Genomic DNA, 23682 nt, shown 5'->3' on the forward strand with positions numbered 1-23682 from the left:
AGATCACTCTCACAAAAAATCAGCTCAATCCGAAACTTCTAACCTATATTTTGAAAAATTATTATTATTACATTGTTTTTACGTATGTCCCATGAACATATATATATATAGGCGACGGGACATAAGTATAAACATATGTAATTTTCAAAATATGGGTTAGAAGTTTCAGATTGAGCATATTTTTTGTGAGGATGATTTCTATGATGAGAAGGTCATCCTCACCAAAAATGAGTTCAATTTGAAAGTTTTAAATCCATCAAAAGTGACTTACAAATTATTTATAAAAAATCAACGGTCCATATTCTAGATCAAGTTTGATGAGGTTAGAAGGTTCAGATTGAGCTGATTTTTTGTGAGGATGATCTTCTCATCATAGAGATCATTTTCACAAAAAATCAGCTCAATCTGAAACTTCTAACCCATATTTTGAAAAATGATTATATTTTACACATGTTTTTACTTATGTTCCTTGAATGCTCCCCGCCCATGTGCGCGCGTGTGTGTGTATATATATATAAGCTTGATCCAAGAATTGAACCAAATTGATCGATTGTCCATTTTCTCAAATCGGAATTGAATATTCCAAACTGAACAAAACCACACCAAAGCTATTGGTTTGGTTTGGTTCTCAGTTTGAACTGGACCAAGTTGCACCCCTAATTTTAACAAACCAAACAGAAAATATGCTTCTTCTATCGAGTGCTTTAGAATCAACCCCTAATTTTTGGTGAACATTTGAGATACCCATATGTTTTCAAACGGAAGACATGCCCCTTTGAAATTGGTTTTCTCTTATAGATTAAGGAAAAATGATCTAAAATGCCCTTATACCCAAACACAATCTAATAATTGAATTATCTTCACTTTTCAAGACCTTAAACCTAAATTATCATCCATATCTAAATGCAAGTGTCTTGAAGTTAATAAAAAAGATTGGATAGGGTAGCTATCTGGAGGTTGGATCCACATGATGGGCTTGGGTCCTAGATTAGTTTGGTGAAAATCCAGTGTGCCCAAACCAAAGTAATGAGAAGAAAATAAATGTTGACCCGTCATAGGCCCACCTTTAGAAATTTACTAGGATGGGGTTTATAAGAGATGTCACCTCAAGACTTGAGCCCTATTTAAAATTGAGATAGGACAAGGACAATGGTAACTACGCATGCAGGTTGGACATGGGCTATGGATCACAGATCCACATGTAAGCTTTATCTTATGAAATTTTATTTTGGTAAAAAAATTAACTAATATTTTAAAATATTTTATTTGAATTCAAAATTTCAAATCCCACCGTTTGGTATAAATTTTTTACCAAATTTGCCTCTCATCAAAATCATCATTTTCATTTATTATTTGACAGGAATGGTGGTGCCACGTGGGTCGTGCGTCATACCAACTTTAGGTCACTAAAGTCTATAAATACCATCTTCTTCTCCGTGTAAATATTACAATCCCCACATAGAAATTAGAGAGCACAAAAAGTTTTTAGTTGTTCCTCTTCATCTTTCTTTCGATCGATCAAAAGATCAGAATGTTTGATCATCTTTATTTTAGTAATTTTTTTTATTTGTGTTTTCGTTGGAGCACATTGCAATCTTTGAGGTCACAGATCCGATCCTTTACCCAAATGATGTTGATTGAAAAATGGCGGATCATTAAATCCTGGGATATGATCACCGTGATTGTGTCTGCCATTCAGAGTAACAAAGGTGAGTTTTCCCTTGAGGACAATAAGCCAAGCTTGTACTAATTTGTTTTCTAGTTAGTATGTTAATTTCTACCCTTGATTTATTTTGCAAAATATCTGTTAGTTTGTTCCTACTTTGCTTTGATTTGGAATGATTGTATTATTTGCCTCAAACCAAACAAGGAAAGATACATTAAATTCCCCCAATGTCGCATTACCATTCCTATTTATTCAATAAATGATTTTATATTTAGTTTTCTATCGAGACCTTCGTCAATCTCTCGTCACTATGTATACTTGATTCCTAAATAATAAAAGTTATTTCTTTGATAAATTTATTTAACTAATGTTTCATTCTTATCAGTATTCTCACAAAATTTTGAATTATTATTTGAGTATCAACTTAACAACCTTTACTAATATTATATTAGGGTTTGTTTGCAAAAACAAAAAAAGACCTAATTGGAACTTGACTTTGCTTTCACTCAACATGATTAACTGAAAGATTGTGTATCATCCGGGGGGGGGGGGTCTTGGTATTAAAATATTTAGGCTTATGAACTAAACATCATTGGGGAAGTGGTTGTTGAAAATTAGGGTTGAGCAATAATGTTTGCAAAATGACGAGAGTTATTAAAGTTAAGTACGATAAGAACCTGATGGGATGGGAGAGTCTGTAGATCTGATGGTTGTAGCGTTTGGAAGGTTATTTGTAAAATGCCCTAAGAGTTCCAAAGGCATATATTTTTAAGATGAGAAAGGAGAACTATATTCGCTTTTTTCCAAGATTATGATCTCAATTTTCCTGCTTTTGTATTTTGGACTCCTAAAATTCCTTCTAAAGTGACCTTTTGTGTGGGTTGTGGCTTTGGATAAACTTCTAACCCATGACCATAATAACGAAAAATGACGTTTTTTGTTTTTGAAATAAAAAATGCATTTAAATTTCGTCTTGCATCTCTGATGACTTTTTCATTTGTGACAAAAAATGTCGTTTTATTCCCCTTTTTTTTATAATTTTTTTCAATGGGAAAAAATTAAATTCCTTATTTTCCCAATGTGGGATTTGATACATAATAGAATTTGGTGATTCATAAATGTAAAAATATGAGGTTTAATGATAATAACTTGATTTTAAGAAATTTATATATCTATATATATATATGTCATAACAGTTTACATTTTTTTTTTTTCTATTTTCAACATTTTTACCAGTTGAAGAATCGTGGACCCTCAATTTTTAACGGGGCCAGAAGTTTCAAAATAGGCTGATTTTTTATGAGGATGATCTCATCACCATAGAGATCATTCTCATAAAATATCAGCAAGTTCTGGAACTTTTAACTCATATAGGATACAACATGTTGGCTACGTTATTGGCTCTTGAACTTGACACTAAATCAGTCCATTCCGAAACTTCTAATCCCTATAAAAGTGATTTACAAATTAGTGGTTCACAATTCTTCAACTTGTAGAGTAGAGTTAGAAGTTTTAGAATGGATTGGTTTGTGTGTGTGTGTGTGTGTGTGAGTATGATCTCCTTTTCATGGAGATCGTCCTCACAAAAAGTCAACCCATTATATATATATAAAAGGTCGGGTTCAATAGTCAATAACTTAGCCAAAGTGTTCTATCCTATATGCACTAAGAGTTTTGGAATGGGATGATTTTTTTTGTGAGGATGATCTCTATTGTGAGAACATCATCTTCACAAAAAAAATCAGTCAATGCTGAAACTTCTAACTCTAGTTTACAAGTTGAAGAATCATGGATCATAAATTTTTATTGTTAATTTATAAAAATCACTTTTGATGGGGATTACAAATTTCGGAATTGGCTGATTTTTTGTGAGGATGGTCTCTATGATCTCCTCACCATAGAGACCATACTCACAAAAAATTAGCCCATTCCGAAACTTTTAGCCATATAAGACAAAACTTTGGCTATATATATATATATATTCCTTTGACAATCAATCATTGGATAGAAAAAAGAGAGGATTACACATGTATCGACTCATGTTGAGCTACATCTTACAGTCCTTATCTTTCTTTGATAAGTATTCTATATCTAGTTACAAATTCATTGTTCTAGAGATGTTTTTGGGTTTATTAGAGTATGAAATGGATAAGATCTTTTTACAAAATGTAAAAGATGGATTAGGTCTTACACACGTTGTGTCCTTGAGACCTCCCCATTATCCTCATTTTATAGCTCTTGAAAAGCCTTTTGTAGTCGGCCAATTGAGGTCCTCTCCCAAGGAAAATGTATTATTTTATTGTGGCAAGGCTCCTAACTGTGGTTTTCATCAAATAACCTTCATTCCTTGTGTAGATATGTGATTTTTCAAATCAGAAGATCACTTTTACGAGGATTTGGACTCGTCACCATTCTTTTTGTAAAAGGGTGTGAATGGTCACCCGAAAAGTATTTTTAGAAAAAGTATCGTTTTGACATCGTAGTGACTCTCGTATGGATTTGATGTATTGGTTTGCCTAGGATCTAGGTAAGTGGTTCGATTATAGATAGAAGAAGGTGTTAGGCATCCCTTTCTCTTTATCAAATGATGGTAACCTCGAAAAACTTGGTCATTTTCGAAATAAAGCGAGAAAGAAAAAAAGAATTTAATGATCAACGACTTGTACCTTTATTCGTAAGGGATTTACTATTGGCTCAGATCATAAGGATCATCTCATTGACAGAGACGATTGGCATCAATATCATGCCTTAAGAACCTAGTTTTGGAAAGTATCAACTAATGGATATGTGCCCTTTCTCATAGGTTGAGAAGGGTCCATTTACCGATTGCTTTAAAACGAGTTTAAAATAATATTTTTAGAATAGTTACAACCCCTATATTTTTGACTGAACTGAAGTCTGATCTATCAGAGGCAGGAGAGGGGAACGATACATGTTATGGCCTTTCTAAAAGTCAAAATAAATGGGGTGAAGGGGAAAGGTAGAAGATGGAAATGAAGATGTGAGAGAGAGAGAGAGGGGGGGGGGGTGCAACACTATGTTTAACCCACCTTGAGGCTTGGGCCTCCCTTTTACTTCTTTTCTTCCTCCATTCTTTTTCTTTTTCTTAGGTCCTTAGTAGAATTATGTGAATTTGTTTTAGAGGAGATGAGATACTGAGATAAAAGAAGAGTTGAGAAATTTTTGAATCCTTTAAGACTTGAGAACATGAGTTTTTTTTAGAGGGAGAGGAGGGGTTTTATAGGTGTTGAGGGTTACTTTAAGGGTAATATGGGGTGAAAATATAAAAAGATGGAGAATGATATGAGGTTTATGGGTGAGGTGTTTGATATTTGAGGTTAAGGGGATGGTTTATGTGAAAGGTAGTGTAAATGGATTGTTTTAGATTCAAATGTGTTGGATATTTCAACCCATATGAGTTGAGTGTTAAGTGGGGGTTAAGGGGAGTGGGTTTTGGTTAGAAGAATGATGGTGTAAGAGGTGGTTGTTGATATTTTGTGAGGGTGGAAGAAATGGAAAGATGTGTCAAAAAGGTATGGGATTGTGTATTAGGTGAGTTGATTAATGAGAAGGGGTATGAGGATGTTTGTGATAAGGATTTAGACAAAGTGACGGGGGTAGATTATGACACAGGTTGTGAGTTGTGGTATGAGTTGTGTAGCTTTTAGGTGTGATGATGAGGTTGGGTAAGATGATTTTGGGAGGTGAATGGTGGTAGTGACAAGTATCCCCTTTGATGATTAAAGGTATGGACATTAGGTTTGGACTTAATTGGGTTAGGCTTTTGACTTGATGAGGGTTTAGATCTTAAGATTAGCTTGAGTCTCGGGTTTCAGTTAGAGTTGGGTTGTATAGGATTAATGTTACGTTAGGTTAAGGTATTGAAAGCGCCCTCGATCCGTGGGGTGCGCGGATCCGCTTTTGACCCTTGAGGTTTGGGAGTCGCCACCTAGTTATTGTGGTCTAGGAACCAAACCGACTCTAACATGGATAAAAGGAACTAATCTACCATAAAAAATCTGAATTCGGGGATCAAGTTACGGGGTTGGAAGGTGTTAGGCACCAACCCCGCCCGGCCAAAGCCGGTCTCTACTAACTTCCCAAGTAAATTACATTGCTAAAACCTAGATAAAAATAAATAAAAATAAAAAATTTACCTTTCCGATTGCAAGGACTTTGTTCCCTCAGATCTAACAAAAAGAGCTCCTTATACTGTACTCCCTTGCTTCGTTCTGTCTCCGGATTTGACTTCGGATCTCCTAGATCAAGATATCTTCTTGTTTCTGAATCTGAACTCTTCAAGTTTGTTGCGGATTTGGGGGTGTTTTTGGAGGCTTTTAGGTGTTTTCGGAGGGCTTTTAGGTGTTTTCTAGACTAAAATTGAAGGGGGGATGTTAGGTAAGGAGTTGGGACTCCAAAACTAAGGTTTATGGGGGGCTATGGGAGCTTCTAGACCTACTTCTCTTAGGGTTTTTGATTTTATCCGAAAATAGGGTGTGAGCACCTCTATTTATAGAATTTTTTTAAGGTTGATTTGGATAGAGTTAGTGTTTAATTAGAGATCTTTTAATTAGAATTGTGTTTTAGTTAAAATTGTTTTAGGTAGAATTGTGTTTTAATTAGAATTGTTTTAGGTAGAAATGTTTTTAAGTTAGAACTCTATTAGATAGAGTTATTATTTAATTAGAATTCTATTATGACTTTTGGTCTTATTTGATTGACTTTTAATGTTTTGACTTTAGTCTTAATTGATTGACTTTTAATATTTTTACTTTAGTCTTGCTTAATTGACTTTAATTTTGACTTTAGTCTCACTTGATTGACTTTAATACTTTGACTACAATCTTGCTTGATTGACTTTAAATTTTGGAGAACCCCCTTCCATTATTTCTTTAATTCTTTGGACCCCCAAATGGAGGAGTCCTTAAAGAAATATCCCACGAACCCTCAACAATTTTACCCGAAAGTCCGATTGATCGATTTTTTAGGTTCAAAATTTTAAATTAATTTCATCAATGTTTCACTTTAATTATTTAATATTTTATTTATTAATTTCGAATTTTTTAATTATGAAAATTGTGAAATTACCGTTTTGTCCCCAGAGAGGACTTTTCACGTTTCAAGTCGGTTTTTAATGTTCTAGGATATTTTAGAATCGGTTTTTCGTAAGGAATTCAATGGAAATATTAGTTTTTGTTATTTATGAAAATTTTTGTGTGAAATGATTGTGAACTTTATGAGGGGCATTTTCGTAATTTTGTCGAATTCTTTTAAAAATAGTGAAATGATTTATTTGGTTTCGATTTGTTATTTTATGTGTTCGAGAGAGTTTTTCTAAGCGTAATGTAGGCTCTAGGGTTGTTTTGAGGTTAGGGGTATTTTGGTAATTTGGTAATTTTTTAGTGATTTTTATCGTGAAATTTCTTTTTGGTCTGCAAGATGATGATTTCTATGTTTCTGGGGTCGTATTTTCCTAGTGTAGCGTGGTTTCTAAGGTTTTGTCAATTCGAGATACCTCATCCGGATTTCTGAAATACATCTGGTAACAAAGTAAAGCAATGGAATACACATCCATCATTGGGAATCATTGCGATCGGGTTGACGAGTTGATTAATCAGGCGAGTGCAAAAATGGGGTGTCTACAGGTATTGACTAGGGTTAGACTTGTTTTATGGTGAGGCTAAAATGGTTTTTAGGGCATTAAACATTGGTAAGCCTTAGGTGGGCTTAGAATGTTTTTGAGTTTGGGGTTAGAGGAGTGAGAGATGGAGAATGTGGTGGGTCTAGAAGGCCTTATTATGGGACCAAGAAACCTTTGCAGGTCTTAGGATCTTTTGGCAAAATATTGATTTTACTATAAAATCAATTTTTTTTTTATCTTTTCAAGTGGGGGCCTATTCAAATTGGGGTGTCTATACCTTGTCTTGCATGTTATACGCTTGATCGTCCTATATGGACAATGACCGACATCACATCTAGCACGATTGCCATGTTAGATAAAAATCATCCTAGAAGCAATGACTCCTATGTGGCGCCATAGGGACAAGGACCCCAATTTTTGGCACCATGCACGTGACATTGCACTCAAGGGTACCATCAACGCTTAGTGGAAAATTATATCTTCTCTTCAAAGCTAAGTAAGTATGAGCTAAATCTTGTTAGTTGTTCAGTCTCTTAGCAAGCAGTAGTTCTAGTAACGAAACTAGTACTTCTAATAGTTGAGTTAATATGAGTTACTTATCATAGTGGTAGAGCAAGTCTGAGTTGAGGTACTTGTTTTAGTAGCTTAATTAGTACAAGTTATGAGTTCTCGTCTCTTAAGAAGCAGTAGTTGTATGAGCTGTTTGGTTGTTTTTTGTTATATTTTCCCTTGAGCCTAGTATATCCTCTATTCAATTTAATTATAACCTCTCTATTTTTTCTTCAATCTTGTTAATTTGTAACCAATTATTACACATCATTTACTTTGAAAGTTACTATTGGCACCCCAACTTTTACTTATTACACCCAAAACAAAAAAAAAATAAAGAAAATAAGTATTTGGAGTGTAATAAGTAAAAGTTGGGGTGCCAATAAATTCTTTTTTTTTTTTTTTGGGTTCTAGATTTCCCTTTTTTGGGTTTAAGATTTTATGAGCCAAATTAGAATTGTAAACAACTCCTGGAATTGTTTGAATGAGTGTTAGATTGTTTTGTAAAGTTGAGATAATTATTTGAACCAAACCTTTGTAATGTTCGAATGATGTATTTTCATCTTTCATTGAAGGATGGGGATAAATAATTTAAGAAATTGAGGTGTAATAAGTAAACTTTAAGGTGCCAATAGCAGCCTTCTTTACTTTTAATCTATTTCAAAACCAATCAATATTTTAACAAGTATGATGAGTAATAAGTAATCCATATTGGGGTTGCCAATATGTAATCTATATTTTAACAATCAATCTATCTTTTAAAAATTTGGAGTGTAATAAGTAAAATTTGGAATGCCAATGTCAACTCTTTAGTCCTATTCTTCTAACAAAACCTACTTTTACTAGGAGTCTAGGACACAATTCTAGTTTCACACAATAAACTCAAATATAAAATCAATGCTTTGGCCAAAGGTGTAGACACGTGATTTCGTCATTACGATGACCACATCTACAATGGTTTGGAGTCGCCACTATTCATTTTTGTAAGTGGGTGTGAATGGTCACCCGATGTGCATTTTTTAGAAAATGTGACATTTTTGGCGTTTTAGTGACTCTCGACGGATAGGAACTAATCGAGCCTTGAGATTCGGGGTAAGCGGCTCGGTTGGAGAAAAGGGAAGGTGTTAGGCACCCTTTTCTCCCCACTAAATAATGGTAACCTCAACTCAACTCGGTCATTTTGATTTAAAAAATATGAAAAATAAAGTGCCACGTGTTGTGCATTTGTACCCTAAATAGGGATTTATTTTTGGCTTGATTATAGGATCATCCCATTGAAGGGGATGGTCCTTATAAACCTTTGCCTTGAGAAGAGATGAGGGGATAATAGAAGAGGGAGGAGGAGAGGGTAGAGAGAGAGAGAGGGGGATTGCCTTGAACCCACCTTGTATCTTCTTTCTTTTCTTTTTCTTTTAAGTCTTCTTGAGTCCTTAGTATTTTAAGAAAATACAACTCTTTTTTTGGTTGAAGGGGTAGATAAGAGATGATGAGAGAGATGAGTGTAGTATGTGACTTTTTTTTTTTGTGTGAGACTTGGGGAGGATTAGTGTGAGAGAATTGGTAAGATTTTCTTTTCAATGAGAAAGGTGATAGTTGTTAGTAGAGAGAGAGTTGGGGAGAAATTTTGTAGTGAAAGTTGGGGGCCATTTTTGGGAAGAGGATGAGGGTATTTATAGATGTTGATGAGTTATTTTAGGGATATAATGGGGTGAAGTGAAGAAAAATGATAGAATGGTTATGAGTTTGAGAGAGAAGTGGGTGTAATTTAAAGGAGATTGGAGGGTATTTAGGTAAGGGGGGTTAAATGGGTGAGTTTTAACCCAAATGGTTTGGATCCTACCCAGCCCATTTGGGTGGAGTGTTTGGTGAGGTGAGTTTAAGATGGTGGTTGTGATTAAATGGTATTTGATTTAAGATAATGGAGGATTTAAAGAGGTGGTTGATGATATTTTGGGAGGGTAAGGGAGATGATGCCATATGTCAAAGTGGGTGAAAATGAAGAGTTGAGATAGGTTGATGGGAGAGGTTGAGTGTTTGACTTGAGAGGATGGTGTAGGTTTAGGTTGTAAATGTGGGTTTTGTAGGGAATGATGAGGTTAGATTAGGGGAGGTATAGGTTAGGGGTGTGGGTAGATGTGTTTGATTTGAGAGAAAAGGTGATGGGTTGATGTGTGGGTAGATGAGATTTAAAGCAAATTAATGGGGTAGGTAGTTGGGTGAGGGAGGTGAGATGGGGTGATGAGATGTGTCATCTTTGATTATCAAGATGGTGATTGGTTGATGTGGGTAGTGGTTGATGGGTTAGGGTTGTGGGTTGGATATGAATTGGATATGGATTTGGGCTTAGGGGCTTTGGAGTGTTTTGGGCTTGTGTTATGAAATGGTTTTGGATTTTAGGAATTGGTTGGGGGTTATTTTAGAATGGATTTTGAGGGTGTAGGTTGGTTTTAGATTTTAGGTGATATGGGATTGATTTTAGGTTAGGGGTAAGGTGAGAAATTGATTTAGGAAAGTGTTGAGGGCTTGTGGGCCTTAGGTGGGTTTAGATTTTTTTGGATTCGGAGATGGAGCGGTGGAAGGTATAGGAGGTGGTAGGCATCCCAAGTCTCGTTTTTTTAGTTTTATTTATTTTTTTGAGATTTTTGAAATCATTGGTTGGATCGAGATGCCACGTGTTGGCAAATCGGGCCTTTTAGGCCCGTTGGAGAATTTCATCGAACATTCGGGTATTCTTAGATACAAAGGCGGAGCGGTGATGGTTTAGACAAAATAGAGGATAGGTCAAACCCCTTTGGTGGGTCCTTTAGACCATTGAGAGGTCTCAGGGGCCTCGGTTTAATTAAAACATCACTTTTTAGTGATTTGGGCTTTTGAAGCCCGTTGGCCAATTTTGTCGAAAAATCGATGTTTTGAGTGAAGCGGGGTAGATGGGAGTATGCCAAATCTTTTTGGTGGACCTACTAACCCATTGAGAGGTGTTAGAGGCTTTGATTTGTCAAAAAAAGTCATATTTCGATTGGTTTGGGCTTTTGAGGCTCGTTGGCAATTTTTATTGAAAAGTCTGTATTTTTGGACCCTTTCGAGTTTGGGCCCGTTCAAATTGAGGTGTCTACAGAAGGTATAACAAAACATCATAAGTAAAGAATCAAACAAAGTTAATGTAGCAAACATTATCTAACAAATCAATCTCTATGAGTAAAAAACTGAACTACATCCCTCACCATAGAATCCATATATCTCCAACTACAACTCTCCTACTTATTAAATTTGTCAAATAAAACTCTTGATTTATACTACATAGAGGAAATTCATTTTGGATCGAAGGAAATGTGATAGACAAGATAGTGTGAGAGATGGCACCAACATAAGAAAAGAAGTGCTATTATATGAGTGAAATTTACATGATTTAACTTATAATTTTTAATATAATCTTCACTCTTACATGTTTGATCTTCTTCTTCTTATTATTATTAATTATTAAAATTAATTTCTTGAAGGTGATTTAGAAGGTTCTAGATGAGGAATAGGTGGCCCATGGTTATAAGAATCTTCCCCTTGTTGGTGGGGAATCTTTTGGGTGGTCCATATAATTCTCTCTTAACCTCATATTCAAGTTAGTTAATCATAGAAGTAACCATACTATTCTTACCCTAATTAATTATGAGCTTCAACCTAGATCACAAAAGTAATGCACTTTTAAATAAACTCTCATTTGTTAGGCCTACTTTGGCATCAAACATACAAATTGACACATGTATTTATTTTTAAAATTATAAAATTATAGAAATATTCACATACAATATCTGAAAAATAGTAAAAAAGAAGAAGACAATAAAATAAAATAAAAATTAATATTCCATGAACTTTCCTTTTTAAAAATAATAATTTCCATTTTTGCAACTTGCTAACCAGAGTCAATAGTTGAAACTTAACTATGGTTTGGGTTTTCAACTCTTAACAAAAAGTAAGGTTAAGGAAATACATTAAAAAAACAAGGACAACCCATGCCCCCTTCATTTATTTATTTATTTTTAAAAACATGAAAAATAGTCAAAAGGGCAAAAAGAAAAAAAATAATACATTAAGAAAATCATTAATATTCCATAAACTTTCCTTTTTAATAAAAATTTCCTTTTTTGACTTAACCATGGTTAAGGTTTTTAACTCTTAAGAGAAGTAAGGTTACCCATGCTACTTTTATTTATTTATTTATATTTATTTTTTAACACAATGTGATTTAGAATTTGAGAAATCTGTTTTAGGTTTTGAGCGTTTTTTGACAAAAAGTCCTATTTTCGAGAAAATTTGGGATTTGCGTGGGAAAAAGGGGCAAAAGGAAATGTGATCGATGTCCTTTCATGGTGGCTCTGGAATTCAAATTCTTCTAAACAGAGAATTTTTCTGATTGGGTATTTTGTCCTCTCTTTACTGTTTTATCGAGCTTAATATTTAATCTATTTTTTTACTGATTATTGTGCAGTAAAGACAGAGATTAGACATTCTAGGATTTCAGTCCAAAGTACTTAAAATTGGCACTTCGGAGGTCGAATCTCGACCTTTATAAGTTGTTAAAAACTTGGATTTCTGTAGATCTATGGCTGATTCTGTTCTTTGATTTGAATATTGTTGTCTTTTGTTTATGTTGTTCTGTCATTTTTTCTAAACTAGTTTGTTGCTTAGGGATCATGTTTAATCTTTAGGGGAGAAACAGAGCAAAAAAAAAAAAGGGTTTTTGTGTTTGGATGTTTGCATGCAATGTGGGTTTGTGTTTTTCGGGACAATTGTGGCCTAGATGCTTCTGAGTTATTGGTTAGACTTGTACTGGATAGTATCAGAACCGATATTATACCTCGGATTCAAATCTTGGAAGGGGAGACCTTGGGAAATGGTTAGGGTTTATTGGTTAGTCTTGTATTAGATGGTATCTGTACCAACATTATGCTTTGGATTCAAATCTTGGAAGGGGCGACCTTGCGAAATGGCTAGGGTTTATTGTTTAGTATTGTTTTAGATGGTATTAGAACCAAGATTATGCTTTGGATCCAAATCTTGGAAGGGGTGACCTTGGGAGATGGCTAGGATTTATTGGTTAGTCTTGTATTAGATGGCATGCTTTGGATGCAAACCTTGGGAAATGGCTACCTTGGAGGCCCAAAAAGAAGGATACTCAAAGTGAAAGCCGCCACAAACTGAGCCACCATGGATAATTGAACCAAAATAATACCAATGCTCACCTAAGGAAATTTCTTTCTATCAATCTTAACTAGCATGTCATCGCTACGACTAACCTTACTTTGTATAGCATTAAGCAAAAGTGATTTATAGATTTTCCGCTAGCTTCGTAAAAGAAGCATTTAACTGAAATAATTCCCTTTCCAATGACACAATTAGTAGGTAGGATCTTATAAGGGGGAAGAAAACTTAGTTGGAATCGTTAGACCCTAGATAGAAGATACTAGGAACTTTGCATTAGTAGTAGGCATTGAGGAATCATAGAAAAACTTGACGTTGAATCCACCATCTCGTCTACATGAATAAAATCTTATATCTTTGTCAATGGTGGAAAGGACAAGAAGAGTTAAGGTTAATGCATTCAATGGCTTATTTGAATTTTTTATTGAAATTGAAATCCTAATAAGTATCCCTTCGGCACAAACCATAAGGTATTAACCAGCACATACATGTAGGGACCTGTTCCTAAAGGTATGACTCACTTCATCAATGTTGGCATTGTGGACTCAGAGAAGGACTTGACCTTGAATCCTCCTTCTTGACTACATGTCTAAACACTTATATTCTTGTCAACGAGAGAAATTGACAACAAGAAGATAAGGTTAGTAAGAGATGTAATGATCTATATCTCCCAATCACTGAAGTCTCTCCTGAAATCAAAATCCCAAGAAGTGTCCCTTGGCATAAGTACAAACCGCAGAGTTATTATTCAGCATACCTATTTTTGAAGACATGGCATAATAGGGTTGGCAACGGATTGGTTTGGTACCGGATCAGTACCACTCCAATACCAATCCAATTTTTTTAAAACATGTACCCAATCCGATCCGATCAAAATGGATTAAGGAATATGTGAACCGAATCCGATCCGTTTCATTTCATCCTTAATCCAAAACTGATCCGATCTGATCACATTCCTTTTTTTCAAATGATCAACGTGAAATATAGAGGGAAACCAAAAAGACAAACGTTTTATCTATATGTATTTATATGAAATTAAGAATAATAAAAAAATTATTAAAATATGTTCGGATGGATCTTTATCAGAGCGGATTCGGGTAGGTTCGAAAATCCAAATTTTCATATTTTTTCATATCGAATCGGTTCGGACATCGGGTATATTTCGAATCATTGCTAACTGATGTTGATAGGCGTGCCGACACTTATCTCAATGCCTATGATTGAGCTAAGATGCATCTAGGAAATAAATTAGCAACATTGATTGAGACAACTCTGTTTGGCTGAGTCAACTCGGGTTGGCTAAGTCAACTCGACCCAAGCTTTGACCAGTCTACAAAACCTAGTACAATTTCTCTTAGGACTCTTTCTTTTATTGAGTTTCTATTTTTTGAGTTGTTTTAGAAAGTTTCTTTTCCTAGTTAGTTTCTAATTTGTTTTATGTTTAAATTCGTTTTTATTCTTTAGGCTATAACTAGAAGTCCTTTTAGATATCAAAATTGAGTTCTGATAGGATTAGAAGGTTAATAATATGTTATAGATAGATAAGGAAGTTACTTTTTAGTGTTTTGAAAGGTTTCTAAGTCGTTATCTATATAAGGAGCTCCAATAAAAAAATCATTGAAGTAAGTTTTTTTGAAGGTTGATTAATAAAAGAAGAGATTTTTCTTCCCTTCCTTTGTTTTTTTTTATAGCCTAAGAGTCTGATATTGGTTATTAATTTTAGTGTTTGCGATTGATTTCCATCAATCTCAAATCTAGATTGAAGTTTCTAGTCTGTTTTGCTCGATATAGGGATTCTTCATTACTCTTAGTTCTTCGGATTTCACCCTAGAACCAAATTTTTAACATAAACTCCAGGTTTGTGTGTTCTACCCTACATCACCAACCCTACGTCATACAATTTTGGGATTTGTTCCTCAGCATACTATGATCCTCCCAAAAATGCACCTTGCTCCCTCTTTAAACCTTCAATCTTTTACAAATTCAATGGAGTTTTTGTCAATTCCCTTCTACACAGTACACCCATAGGATGATCTCATAACAATACTTCCCCAACAAGAGAGGTCACACTGTATTTAGACTTAATAACTCTTTTCCATAAGCTGTCTCAATTCACCCCAAATCTCCATAATTATTTATACAAGTTGAATTTGAAGCCTTAAAACCTAGACCCCATATCCTTTTTGGAGAGAAAATGAGATTCAATTTTACTTAATGAAATATGCAGTTATTGATATTGTCATTCCATAAGAAATCCTGAATCAACTTTTGCAAATGCATATCCACACCCCTAGGCAAAGAGAATAGAGAGGGAAGATATATTAGAACACTAGATAATATACTCTTATTAGAGTAATTTTTCCCTTTAGAAATATATGTAGCTCTCCAAGAGTCCAATATTTATCCATCCTCTCAATGACAGGATCTTATATGCTTGAGCTTCTATACGACATTCGAAGAGGAAAACCCATATAAGGAGCCTAGGATAAATCTACCCAACAACCAAACACCCCACAAGAAATTGCAAATTAGGGACAAAGCTGACGCTAAACACCTTGTTCTTTTTCAGATTGACAAACAGACCCCACATTGCCTTGAAACAATAAAGGAGCCTTGCAAAGAATATGATCCAATCAATTTAAGGGTTGAATAAAGCCAAAATGTCATCCACAAATTGCAGTTGAGCTGCCCTAGGCCACCTTCGTTGACCCAAAACCATTTGAAGGATCCAATGGATATTGTTGTAGCCATCATTCTACCAAAGGATTTGACAATGATGTTGAAGAGGAAGGGAGATAACATCGCCCCTTACCTCAGCTCTCTTGAAATCTTAGATTCTATTGCATTGGGTTCTGTTGAGTAGGATTAGAGAATTAAATTGAGGAGACGTATTTCGATAGCGCCCAATTCATGTGATGATAGGCTTTCTCTAGATATATCTTGCACAAGCCCAGGAATATCTGATCTCAATCTTGAGAATTTTGTCCTACAAAGAGAGAATTTTGTGGACTCTACCCCTTTGCCATTTGTTGGGGGATTTGGAAGGAAAGAAATTTGAGAATTTTTTAAGGAAAAGAGTCCTCTCATCAAGATGTGGTTATAAGTATTGTAGGTTTGCTATTTCTTTGATGTTAACCTTGTAAGGAGTTTAAGGTGTATTTTTAAGGACTTTTTATTTGGATGGGATCTTATGTGTAAAGAATTCTGTGTTATCCTTTTCTTGTATTTTGGTAGGCCATCTCGACCTCTTTTCATTAATAAAATTTGTACTTCCAAAAAAATAAAATATAAAAGGTCCTTGTTCAGGGCCAATCGCTATAGGAATGACCACATTGAGCTTAGAAGCAAGGAATTTTGATAGGATCCTGTACATAAAGAAAATAAGACTAATGGGCTTGGCTTCGATGATATCTTCATTCTTCAACCAACTTGGTCTTGATATGCTGATTTTATTGTCTCAGTCATTTGTGACGATGGACTTGCGAAGGAAAGCTGTAACTACCCTAAGGCTGGGTTTTTAACCGGGCATTGAATCCACCATTGGGATTAAAGCCAGAAAGGTACCGTTTCAATAGTAATCTAAGCACTCCCTCTCATGGAAGTTCTTAATTACTTGCATCAAATCCTTCTTTAAAATATCCAAATAAGCTTGAAAAAATCCAAAGAAAATTCATTAGGACCCAAAGCTTTCTTGTCACTCATCTCCAAAATAGATTGATAGTGATACAACTCCTCAAATGGCCATTCCAGCCAAGCTTTTTAAGCATGGGATATGCTATCAAAAACTAGATTATCTACAACTTGTAGTATTCCAATATTCCATTCTAATATTGTCCCCGCCTTCCACTAAAACCCTATTTATTTTAAGGCATATGATTGTTCTCATATGTCTATTTGCCATCCAATAGAAGAATTTCATGTCGTGATATCCCTCTACAACCATCTTACTCTTTATTTTTTTTTCCTCAAACTATCTTTTTCCAAAGCTGACTCTTTCAAAAACTTAGCTTTAAGGTTAGACCTGCACACTTTCAAAATCCATTGACCTATGAATGTAGTAAACCTCAAGATAGACCTGCATACAAAAAGTTAAAGTTGTTTGGTGAATTATAATCTGGATCTGAGCATTTTTTTTTTTACCAAGCCTTATGAACAAGTTCGTGAGTGGGTTAAGTAAATAATGAAAGTATATTGGAATAAATCACCATTCAGTTTGAATTTTGGTTTGTTGGTACATGAGGGGGGTAGGACAAGCATTCCCGGTGAGCCCAAAATGTTTGCCATACGGTCTCTAAAAGTATAGAGAGCAAAATGGCTACCAACTTCCAGATGCACGTGCCTACACTCTTTTATCGATCTGGTCATGGTCAAATGTTGAATGAGGCATTTGAGATATGCCTCATTATTTAGGGTGGCATGTAAACAAATTTACTATATTTCTCACCCGCCTTTGCGCCCAACATATTTAATAAATCATCTTATACTATATGTTTCCTTAGTAATTTATTTGCTTCCTTTTTGGAGTTTTCCTTAGTAATTAATGTTTCCATACTAATTTATACTCTTATGTACTTTTTTGAAGTTTTCCTTCTTGCTCATTGCCTTGTGCTGTGACTCATTTCCTCCAGCCTCTTAGACTGTGCAACTCCACCACCAACCTTATTTTTGTGATTGTATCATATAGAAGGTTGTTTATTCCCACATCTCCATAGTTGTATCTAAATTTTATTTTCCTCCTTTATCAATTTATTTTCAAGACAGAATTTTCTCCTTGTTGATACAACCACCTAATTCTTGTGTACCATGTATTTTATGCCATTCTCTTTCACTTCTTATTTCAAACATCCCATATTCTTTGTTACCCTTCCCTACATTACAATTTAGGTCCTCTCATATAAGTATCATCTCTTTGTACTCTTGTTCCAAACTCGATTCTTAACACTATTTTCTAATCTCCTTGGGGCACATAAGCAATGACAATGTTAAATATAACATTTCCACAGAGTAGTATTTGTGAAAGTCTTGAGGTTTATGCTTCCAGGCTTGGTTTAGGTTGGACTTTCCCTAAAAGCCTTGAGTGTTTTTTTTTCTTCCTCCAAAGTGGAAAAGCTGGTGAAGCATTTGACTCATAGATCGAGGCTTTTGCCTCACGTCTTATACTTAAATGCCTTGCGTTCGTGCATCTGCCATCAGTGGAAACTTTATAAAATTGTAGCTTAAAATTTGTTATGTTATTCCCCCTACCTTTACTTAGTATTCAAGGTTAGATAGCATCAATAAGAAAATCTCTTTGCTTCAGGCATTTTTTTTCATAATTTTTTCCTCTATATTTATTGAATTTATAATGTTATACATTAGCTTTTTTTTACCCCTTCTTATGCTAACCACTAACCCCACCAAGAAAAAAAAATTAGCTTATTTTTAAAGGTCATCTGAAAAAGCATGCTTGTGAAGCGTATTCCCCATGCCTGATGCTTGTGCTTCACTTTTCAGGCCATTGAAGCACTTCAGGCCACTCCTGCACTTCAAAAACTTTGTTAAAGACTTGTTAATTGACAATAGCTTGTCATTTGCTTGACACTTAAAAACTATCTACCAAATCTTTCGCTCTTTCTAAGCATACCCTTTTCTTGCATTTCTGCTGCCTCCAAAACGTGGTAGTCATCCAAGTTCCTGAGCTTAACTTCCTTCGTATTTCATCTCCTGTAGACATGCTATGTTATTTTCCCTCGTCTCAAAGCATCAACACACTCCCAATCCTTACTTCTCTATGTCCTTACATTCCAAGCTGCCAAATGAATCCTTTTTTTTTCTGGGCTAGTTTCCAAGTGGCTAAACTTCTGTTTTTGCAAGCTCATTATATTTTAAAATTTATTTTTTTGGTTCAAAATGGTCTTTAGATACCTGAGTATTTAAGAATTATGGAATGTTAATTGGGAAGAAACTTTGGATCACTATGTTGGATATGTTATTCTATTTTAGTACTTGTATGCCATAATATTGCTTCCGTTTTCCTTTTCATTGGGGTAAATCTAATTTCTCCTTTTGTTTTATCTGAATTAGGGTAAATCTAAATTCCGGTCGACTTGGTTGTGGTCCAATTGTTGCGAAGAGCGAAAAATAGATAATAACTAAAGAAAAAGAAACAGTGGGAGGGGTTGGGGGCAATGGAATGCAATAAAGATGAGGCCACTCGGGCAAAAGAAATTGCTGAGAAAAAGTTCCTGGCAAAGGAGATAGCTGGTGCGAAGAAATTTGCTCTGAAGGCCCAAACTTTGTATCCTGGTCTTGATGGCCTTCCCCAAATGTTGGCAACTCTTGATGTCCATCTCTCAGCTGAGAACAAAATAGGTGGTGAACCAGATTGGTATGGGATCCTCGGTGTGAATCCAAATGCTGATGACGAGAAAGTAAAGAAGCAATACAGGAAGTTGGCTCTCATGCTTCACCCTGATAAGAACAAGTCAATAGGGGCAGATGGAGCATTTAAGTTGATATCCGAGGCATGGAGTTTGCTTTCTGACAAGGCTAAAAGAGTAACTTATGATCAGAAGAGGTTTCCGAAAGCATTCCAACAGAAAGTTTCAGCCACAAGTGGGGGTCCATCAGCTCCACCTACAGCAAATGGTTTTCATAATTCAAGCAACAATATATCTTCGAATGTGGGAGCTAAGAAAACTGCTACTCGGGTGGGTCCCACAACTGCTCCTGTTCCTTCTCAGGCGTCAAAACCCAATACGTTTTGGACTTCTTGTGATCGGTGCAAGATGCAATATGAGTATCTCCGGAAGCATCTCAATCAACATCTCCGTTGCCCCAATTGCAATGTACCTTTTATGGCCGTAGAAAAAGTTGTCCGATCATCATCAAACGGTTCTAATTTCTCCACCCCTTCTTGGTCTTATGCTCCAGGAATTAACACTTCTGCTGCATCGAATGTGGGAGCAACAGGTTTCACGGGTCTTGATTCATTCAATCAAACAAACTTCCAATGGGGTCAATTCTCTTCTAGAACAGCTGCTTTTGCTGGGAGTGCAACTGCCTCAGCCTCTGCCACTACTGAAGCTGCAAGTGTGGTTCAACAAGCGTATGAGAAAGCAAAGAGAGAGCATGAGGAAGCTCAAGCAGCATCCAGAAGAAAGGAAACCCTTCGAAGGAAGAACTCTGCTTCTAAGAAAATGGCTAGTAATTTGACAGCTGATCTCAAAGGAGAGAGGCCTGTTAAAAAAAGAAGCAAAAATGATCGTTGTGGAAGTGATTTAGGAGGAAATATGATGAATCAAGTTGGCCCAGGTGGTTTGGAAAAAGATAGGGCTAATGTTTCTTATGTTATTAATAAGCTTAATAGTACAAGGGAGTTATCACAGCTTGAGATTAGAAATATGTTAGCAGAGAAGGCTAGGAAGGAAATCCAAAAGATGTTAAATGAATGGAGATCGGCTGCTACTGCCAGAGTAGTTGAAAAAGAAAAAGGGAAAGAGAAAGAAACGGGTAGAGTGAATGGTGATACAAGTAAGTCTGTGGATGACAGGAACATAATCCAGGATAAGGTGCCCCTTGATAATACCTCCGGTGTAGATTTGGATACTGAAGAGCAGGAACCCATGTCAATCAGTGTCCCTGATCCGGATTTTCACAATTTTGATGGGGATCGATCTGAAAGATCGTTTGGAGAAAACCAGGTGTGGGCTGCTTATGATGATGACGATGGAATGCCTCGTTACTATGCCATGGTTCATAGTGTAAAATCTTTGAATCCATTCAAGATGCGAATCGGCTGGCTTAATTCCAAAACTAACAGCGAACTGGGACCACTAAACTGGGTCGGTTCAGGTTTTGCCAAAACTTGTGGGGAATTCAGAGTTGGAAGATATGAAGTCTATGACTCGCTTAATTCTTTCTCACATAGAGTAACGTGGGAAAAAGGTGCACGTGGGGCGATTAGAATCTTTCCCAGGAAAGGTGATGTGTGGGCCCTCTATCGGAATTGGTCTCCCGAGTGGAATGAACATACCCCAGATGAAGTGATACACAAGTACGACATGGTGGAGGTGCTCGACGATTATAATGAGGAGCATGGCGTGTCTGTTACTCCTCTAGTTAAGGTTACTGGTTTCAAGACCGTGTTTCATCGGCACTTGGACCCCAAGGAAGTCAAGAAGATACCGAGAGAAGAGATGTTTCGATTCTCCCATATTGTCCCCTCTTACTTGCTTACGGGTTCAGAAGCTCAAAATGCTCCGAAGGGTTGCCGTGAGCTAGACCCCGCAGCTACTCCTTTAGAACTTCTTCAAGTAATAACAGAAGTTAGGGAAGAAGAGATGGTGGCAAATGCTGAACAAATTGTAACGGAAAATGTTTCGAAACAGGTGACAACAGGAGCCAAGGAAGAAGAGACCGTAGAAAATGAAAAAGAACAGAAGGCTGAAGACAAACAAGTTAGTTGAATGCCGAATTAGGTGGGTCTGACCAAAATAGAAGAATTGACTTTTTGGTGTTTGTTGTAAACTGAGAAACTTTCAGCATTTCCCGGGTGTTGGCACCTTTATAATGCTGAGGGTGCTTAATTTCATTTTGATTCACTTGAGAACTCATGCATCAGTTATATCTGCGAAATGAAGATGGTTTGGATGGTGAGGAGTGCACTATGGTGTTTTCTCTACCAATTGGTGCTTCTGTCTAAAATATACAAAGGTGAGGAGTACACTTGCTTCCCCTCAACAGCTGTCATTTTTGCCCTGAAGAAATCAACTCTCCTTCTTGAGTAACTGCAATGTTTTTTTACTTTCTCAAATTTCTTGTTCTTACATTAAACTCTAAGGCAGTTAAATCTTATACATCTGTCTAAAGTTTTCCATCATTGTTTTGTTCTAGTTACAGATGAAAAAGAACAGTGTTGATCAAAAGTTGATTTCAATATATCTTTCGATTCATCTATTACTGCTCTTTAAATTAGACTCTTTATCCCACATTTTGAATTATTTATTTGTTTTTCATTGTTTTGAGATAGTAGTGCATGGTAAACATGAACTAGAACTTGAGTATTACTTTTGTTTTGGTTCTGTTCTCTTGTACACTACTTGTTCTTGCTCTGGGTTGCCTTACCACCTTCACCATTTGATGGTAATTTCGATTATTTGTGTTTTTCAGTATTTTGAGATTATACAGCATTGTGAACATGAACTAGAACTTCAGTATCACTTTAATTTTGGTTCTGTTTTCTCTTGCACAATAGTTTTTGCACGGGTTTGGCTTACTGCCTCCATTCGATGGTGATATTAGAAAGGTAAAATCATTATTGAAGTTTTAACTCCTTAAACTTAGTTCAATAAATACATACCTTTGAACAATTTAACTCAATCAGAATTATCATGGGTGTTGTTTACTTCTTGTTAACTTTAGATGACCATCTCTAATCATTTCTGACGGTAGAATAATGCTCATTCCTTAATGCCACAACAGCAGTGGGATTGGGTGTATAAGTGATGTCAGGACATTTTTTTAGGGGGGTGACAAATATGTTTTGTTGCTACATTTTGCAGTCATATATGGATGATGAATTTTCACAAAATTTGTTCTCCAACTGTAGTTAGTTTATTTATATTTTGATTTTATGTAATTCTTCTCTGCAGCTGTTGCTAATGTTATTCTCATTTTTCTCTTAAATGAATCGTGATCAATAGTTTTATTTAGTTGCCATTCTTTCCTTTCTCTTATTTGAAGTTTACTTCCTCAGCTGTGTCGAATGCTTAGGAAAAGAGACAAAAAGCTAACTTGAATTCTTTTTCTCTTAAGTTTCTATCGCAAGAAATATGTCAAAAAAACCAAACAACACCCTAATAACAATGTTCCTTAGTTTCCTTGCATTTGACTTCAACTAAAAACAAATTCTCATATTTGATTAAGCTTTCTCCTTAATAGGCACTGTGGATATCAGATACCTTGTAATAAGATCAGACTTCTCTAGTTATAATGGGTGACCACTGCACTGCTATATTTATGGCTGCAAATAAGGGTCTCCAACATTAGATGAATTGGGCTCAGTTGGGTTGGGTTGGATTGGATTGGACCCTTAACGAACTCAATGGCTTATTGTAAGTCTGATTGGATGACAATCAGATTGGAACAGGTCCTGATCTGATTTGGTCCAACAATAAACACAAGATTTTGGTTTGACTACAAAAAGAAAGTTCAAATTTAATTAAAAAACTTCTATTGTAACACGAACTTTTTCGTATAGCACACCATTAATTGTCTGTAGTTCTATTGTAACACCAATCTTTTCTTATAACACACCATTAAATGGCCACTACCTCTCTCTTAGGCAAAACCCGAATTTCTTTTTCTCTTAGCTCTTCTTTTTTCTCTCTCACTGGATCTAGTGGGATAGAGTGGGGGATCGGGGTGACCAAATTAAAACGATGGTTCCTAGCTCTTGGAAATTGTTAAATTTTAAAATTGGTGTATTATATGAAGAAGTTGTTGTGTCAATAGAAATTCTCTTTTAATACTGCACTATTCAAGACCGTGAGAGGTTGCCCAGATATTCCTAAAGTTATTGGGAGTGAAGATTGATAAATTTCCATTTTGGAGATAACTTTGTCAAAATGTTGATAAAATAGTTTTTATTGTT

The 23682-nt window shown here is 35.6% G+C and overlaps 1 protein-coding gene across 4 annotated transcripts; it reads left to right on the forward strand.

Moving 5' to 3' along the window:
• The first annotated feature begins 1468 nt into the window (after positions 1-1468).
• LOC147398484 (uncharacterized) lies at positions 1469-21986 on the forward strand. Of its 4 annotated transcripts, XM_086447699.1 has the most exons (3): positions 12094-12265; positions 16511-16609; positions 19113-21986. In XM_086447699.1, the coding sequence occupies exon 3, from the start codon at positions 19217-19219 to the stop codon at positions 21494-21496; it is 2280 nt and encodes a 759-aa protein (XP_086303825.1). In that variant the 5' UTR covers positions 12094-12265; positions 16511-16609; positions 19113-19216; the 3' UTR covers positions 21497-21986. The 4 variants fall into 4 exon arrangements, with proteins under 4 accessions (XP_086303824.1, XP_086303825.1, XP_086303821.1 ...); XM_086447698.1 differs by lacking the exons at positions 12094-12265; positions 16511-16609 and adding an exon at positions 1469-1709; XM_086447695.1 differs by lacking the exon at positions 16511-16609.
• Positions 21987-23682: the final 1696 nt, after the last annotated feature.

Source organism: Akebia trifoliata, chromosome 7 (assembly GCF_017979445.1).
Source record: "Akebia trifoliata isolate Shusen 1 chromosome 7, ASM1797944v1, whole genome shotgun sequence".
NCBI classification, from domain to species: Eukaryota; Viridiplantae; Streptophyta; class Magnoliopsida; order Ranunculales; family Lardizabalaceae; genus Akebia; species Akebia trifoliata.